This window comes from Seriola lalandi, unplaced genomic scaffold (genome assembly GCF_002814215.2).
Source record: "Seriola lalandi dorsalis isolate HSWRI2012SDOR001 ecotype SW California unplaced genomic scaffold, Sedor1 jcf7180002011480, whole genome shotgun sequence".
Lineage (NCBI taxonomy): Eukaryota > Metazoa > Chordata > Actinopteri > Carangiformes > Carangidae > Seriola > Seriola lalandi.
Genome location: NW_019482133.1, coordinates 1 through 5227, shown reverse-complemented (window position 1 = coordinate 5227; position 5227 = coordinate 1). Strand labels below are relative to the sequence as shown.

General features: G+C 48.6%; 1 protein-coding gene across 1 annotated transcript; it reads right to left on the bottom strand.

The window, feature by feature from the left end:
* Positions 1-1308: 1308 nt before the first annotated feature.
* On the bottom strand, positions 1309-3064 carry LOC147819945 (uncharacterized; the record flags this gene model as incomplete). Its single annotated transcript, XM_087179695.1, has 1 exon — positions 1309-3064. A coding segment is annotated over exon 1 (1062 nt), but the record flags the coding sequence as incomplete, so codon positions are not given.
* Positions 3065-5227: the final 2163 nt, after the last annotated feature.

Below are 5227 nucleotides of genomic sequence, written 5' to 3'. Positions count from 1 at the left end.
CCAAGCCATTAATGCCTTACCTTTTTGTAAAAATCAAAGCTCAACATTGTCAAATTACCAACGCACAGAAACCCGTCATGAAGGGAATATGAGGACAATAACATACTGTTCACCTGCTCTTATTACTGCTTCATTATGTGACAGCCCTCCGTCTGTAGCATTCTCTGGAGGGTGGGGTCCAAGTTGAATTGTGGTCACCTGTTGTGGCTCGCTGCCTGGCTGTAGAGGAGAAAGTCAGACTCTCTCTGTCTCTCTCTCTGTCTCTCTCTCTCTCTCCTGATGTCTAGTCTTTTCTCATTTTGCTGCACCACACAGTGCATCTCTCACTTACTCATGCGCCTCAGACACCACCCCGCAAGTTCATTTCGTTCCATTTCATCTGCTGCGGCCTGATTTTATGTAGAATTTGGGTAAAGACAAACCTTCAAAATGATGTGTGTTGTCTTCCCTTTTGCCAGGTTGTGACAATGGCCATTCAAAACAAGCTTAAGACCCCTGAGCTGGAAACCCCTGCCCTGCTCTGTACAAAAGACGCTTTCGAGTGAATCTGACACTGGTGTAATTGCAGCGAGCACACAAAAGGGAAGGTATTAACATGGTGTAAACAACCTGTCTAGCATCCCTCCACTGCTGGTGAACATAGGTGTGTGAAAGACTGACAGAAAAACAAGGACAAGGAGCGACAGAGAGTGACACTGTGTGTGTGTGTGTGTGTGTGTGTGTGTGTGTGTGTGTGTGTGTGTGTGTGTGTGTGCGTGTGCGTGTGCTTGTGCTCCTGCAACATTTGTCATTCACTATGTAAGCACAAGGTCCAAGAGTGTTATAAAAAAGAGGGTGAAAGGAAGCTACTGCCTTACATCCTGGTGTGTGTGTGTGTGTGTGTGTGTGTGTGTGTGTGTGTGTGTGTGTGTGTGTGTTTTCTACATGTCTTGAGGGCTAGGTGAGGCTCCCTGTCTCTCCAGCAGCAGCAGGTGCTCTGGCTGAGGTGACATCCTATAGCGGTGCCTGTGTGCTTTCAGGCCTGTCGGGGCATTGGGACTGACACCCAACTCTTTAAGTCCATTTACACAAGCAACAGGAGTGTGAAACCTCATTTTCATAGCCTCAAGTCCAACAGATGATGTCTGCTGTCACTATAGAAGCTTGATCACATTCAGACAGGGGTGGGTGATATGTTAATGAGCCCATTTACCATCTGACATCTCTGCAGAAGGCATTGCTTCAAAGCATAATTTAAACATCCCCAGGACAATATGAAATAACCATGCATGAAACAAAGTCAGAGCAGAATAAAAACGCAAAATTTACCTCCACATAGGGAACCACTTTGCAGGTGAACTCCCCCAGCAGCCAGGACTTGGTCAGTTCGTGGAACACCACCATGGGCAGGCAGAAGAAGATGAGCACAAAATCCCAGACAGCCAGATTAGCCAGCAGGGAGTTGGAGATGCTCTTCATGTAGTAGTTCTGGCACACGATGCACAGGATAGCGATGTTGCCCGCTATCCCCACGAGGAAAATGACCCCGGACACGCATGTGATCGCGTACGCGCCGTAAGTCTCACTCGTCACCGGGTAAAAGGGGTTCTTGATCTCGTCTCCGAAATCCTGCGAGCTGGGAGGGGTGATCGGCGTGGCGTCCCAGGGGTTCTCCTCTCTGAAAGTGAAGAACTCGGGCCTCCTGGTGAAAAGGTCAAAGGGCAGGTCGGTGGAGGTGAGGGCCAGAGGCTTGGGGATGGGTTCCCAAGGCGACGCGTGAGGTTGAGCCAAGAGCACTGCGCCTTTGTTCAGCCGGTTTCTCCCCCTCTTCCAGGCTTTCTTCTGCTCGTCTTTTGTGCCTCTCTTGTGCCTGTCTCCCTCCTCGGGTCCCCCTCCTCCGTCTCCCCGGCCCATTGAGGAGGGCTTAGCCGCATTGTAGTGTCCACCTGCTGGCGTCCTCGTACTACTCAGACCGCCATTCAACTTTATCCTCTTATTATGGTGGCGCGTCGGGTCCCAATGTGAGACGGCGTTGGGATCCTCCATGGGTGTCACGGTCCTATTGAAGTCACGTTTGTTGTGTCCAAATCGCCTCGTTTCTCCTGCAATTACCCTCTTCCAGGGGTGAGTGGAGTTAAGGGTCCCTCTGGTAATTGCCCGCTGCGCCTGCAGCTCCGCCGAGGATGCACCTGTGGCATATCCCGCCGAGAGCGCACGGTCCCTGGCTTTGTTTTGATGACTCTCCCGCATTGACCCATGGAAAGTCCTGGCAGCGTACGCGCTGGTGTTGCTGTCCTCTTTACTCCGCACTTCTCCATTATGTCTCAGAGATAAGAACACATGTGCATGGGCCAGTAACACGAATAACGTCCTAGGCTGCAGAATCTGCATGGTCCAGGAATTAGTGAGCGCAGTTTTAATCCTCACAAGTGCATCCTCATACCTCTGTGACAGCGCGGGGATACTCTTCCATTCAGTCAACACCCATGTTGGAGACAGAGCACAGAGGGGAGCTCACGGTTTCAAGTACATGGCTACATTCGTGGCGTGAGCTCTGCAGACTTGTAAGTTATATCCCAAATTCGTGTGGTGCACTATATGTGCTGCAGCTGCAATAATCTCCGAGCCTCCTCCCCGAGTCACTCCCGCGTCCAGAGTCTTGACATTACCGAGCAGGACAGCGAATCAGAGTCCGGATCCAGAGAAGGAGCAGCAAAGATAGGTATAGAGGGAATTGTTGCATATCCACACACACAAACACACACACTCACAATCCGCACAGCATCCAGTTTCCAGCTGTGGGTAGTAGCATCTAAAAAGAGTGTGTATGTTGGCGCGTTAGTTCAGTGGGCTGGGTCGGCTGGCAGCAGCAGCGTCAATGCGGTGCAGTCCGGGTAAAGCCCACTATGTTGCGATGCACTGGAGTAGAGAGGAGAGAGAGAGTGTGACAGAGAGGGAAAGAGGAGGGGTGGAAATCGGTCGCTCCTCTCTCTGTTTCTCGTCCATTCCTCCTCATGCTTTTCTCCTCGAGGAGGACCGTGCGCTGAAAGAAAATGGACTCCCCTGGCGGCTAACCCCGATCTGTCACTCTTCATCCATCATGGAGCATCCAGCAGCCCCGGAGCACACCACGGCTGCAGCCCCCACGGCAGACAAGCCAGCCACGCCCGACAAGACGCGCTAATAAATACATTACCCAGTTTTTAATTTATACGCACAGGCGGCGCTGTGATATCGACGCAGTTGGGCAACAACTAAAGCCGTTTATAACACTTACATTTATCTAATATGAAAAGAAAACTCTTTCATTTAAGGCCAGACATATTTTTATTTGCTTAAAAAAAAACTTATATTTTCAGACCAAGCATTAGACCCAAGCCTAGACTCGTTGTCCCTCTCCAGCCGTGGGCCCCCTGAATCATTCACATTCACCCCTCACATCCTCAGCGCGCTGCCTGCAGTCACCATCGTTTCTTAAAGTGATTTTCATCTGGTTTTCTGGATTGATTTCACCTAACTGCAGACCTACGGGATATGGACATTGATTGCGGTTTATTCTATAGCTGCATGCATCAATAACTCAACCATGTCTCCATAAAAACTTGTTCTTCCATAAAGAGGGTGCTTGAAGTCACTGAAGAGGCCTGTTAAACTAATATCTGATCACATGTTGGAAGAAGTACAAACGCGGACTTTGTCAGTTGGTGTTGAAGTATCTAGTGTTAGTTATTGCAAACAGCATTGAGACCCCTTTCTGTGATAATGTACTTTTTTACAGTATATCGTGCATAATGTACTTTCACTATATGTCTCTGTCAGTAATTTACTGTAATTTCTCCAGTGTGAGATAATGGCATGTTCTCAAAGCAATATATAGCTACTTAATGTACAGTGATTTCCAAGCAGGTACATGTACCCAGTGGGGATGATATTATGCTGCAGCTCAACTAATGACACACAGAATTAGGGGATACAGGGATACAGACAGGTGCAAATCAAAGTAGAAACCTGAATAAATGAGTGGAGAAACACGATGATTGCAGATGCTTCTGCTCAGGTGCTCTGCGTGGTACAATTAAGCAGTTAACATCCCATCATGCTCTGTGGCATCATGGATAAAATTACTGAGCAGGCCCAGTTGCCTCTGATTTTGTGTCACGATGGCAGGAGGAAAAGAAAGTGACTTTGGGCGCAGGTGGCAGCAGCTTCAGTCTCAAGCCAGCGTTTCAGTAGGAACAGTGACTAAAGGGACATCCGCATTTAGGTCTATGGGAGAGACGTCAGTAAATGGGTCATTGTGGTCGACAGCGCGCATTTGATGACCGTGACGCTCACCGGATTCTCCACAAGTTAGGTGAACGCATGTGAGGCGTACGCCCAGAGAACAGCTCAGACCTGAATGGATCCTTACAGTGAGGGAATGTTGTGGCTCTGTTGTCCTGTAGGAGGGAAGGGGGGGGGGGCATTTTGCTAGCTTGGTTCGGGCCCTCTTGAGGGGTCACTGTAAATCATCACAAAGTTGTTATGAGTGATCACCTTTATCCTGTGATGAAACACTTCTGTCCTGATGACGATGCCCCCATCCACAGGGCACGAGACGTCACTGACTGGTTTGATGGGAATGAAAATTAATTGAATCATCTGCTGCCACCACATCAGAAGATCTTGCATGAACGTGTCAGACGGTGCTCTCAGTCTCCACCGCCATCATCAAAACACCAAATGAGGGAATATGTTTTGGATGAACAGTAGAGTTCAGAGACTTGTCAAATCAATATCAAGGAGCAGCATGTCATGGCGCAACACCTCGCTAAGACGTTTTATCCTTTAATTTGTCATCCATATGTATGTGGCTACTGTGATTAAATACACACACTAACACGGACACACGCGCGCAACCCACAACCTGTGATGAAAGTACTGCGCGTCCAGTAGCTCTGTCAATAATTCAAGAGACTCTCAAGGCATAATGTGCTCATTTCATTTAGTCCTAAGTGCTCTTAGTACAGTAAGTGGACCTTTCACACTGCTGTGAGTCTCAGACCACAACCTCCAGCCTTAACCATGACAGAACACACACTCAGTAACACAGGAACGTTCACACGAGGTTTTAGAAATGGAAGTATGTGCGAGTGTACAAACACAAGCATGTGGCTGCAAACAAATACAAATACTTACATATTTGCAGGCTTATTTACTTGTGTGTGTGTGTGTGTGTGTGTGTGTGTGTGTGTGTGTGTGTGTGTGT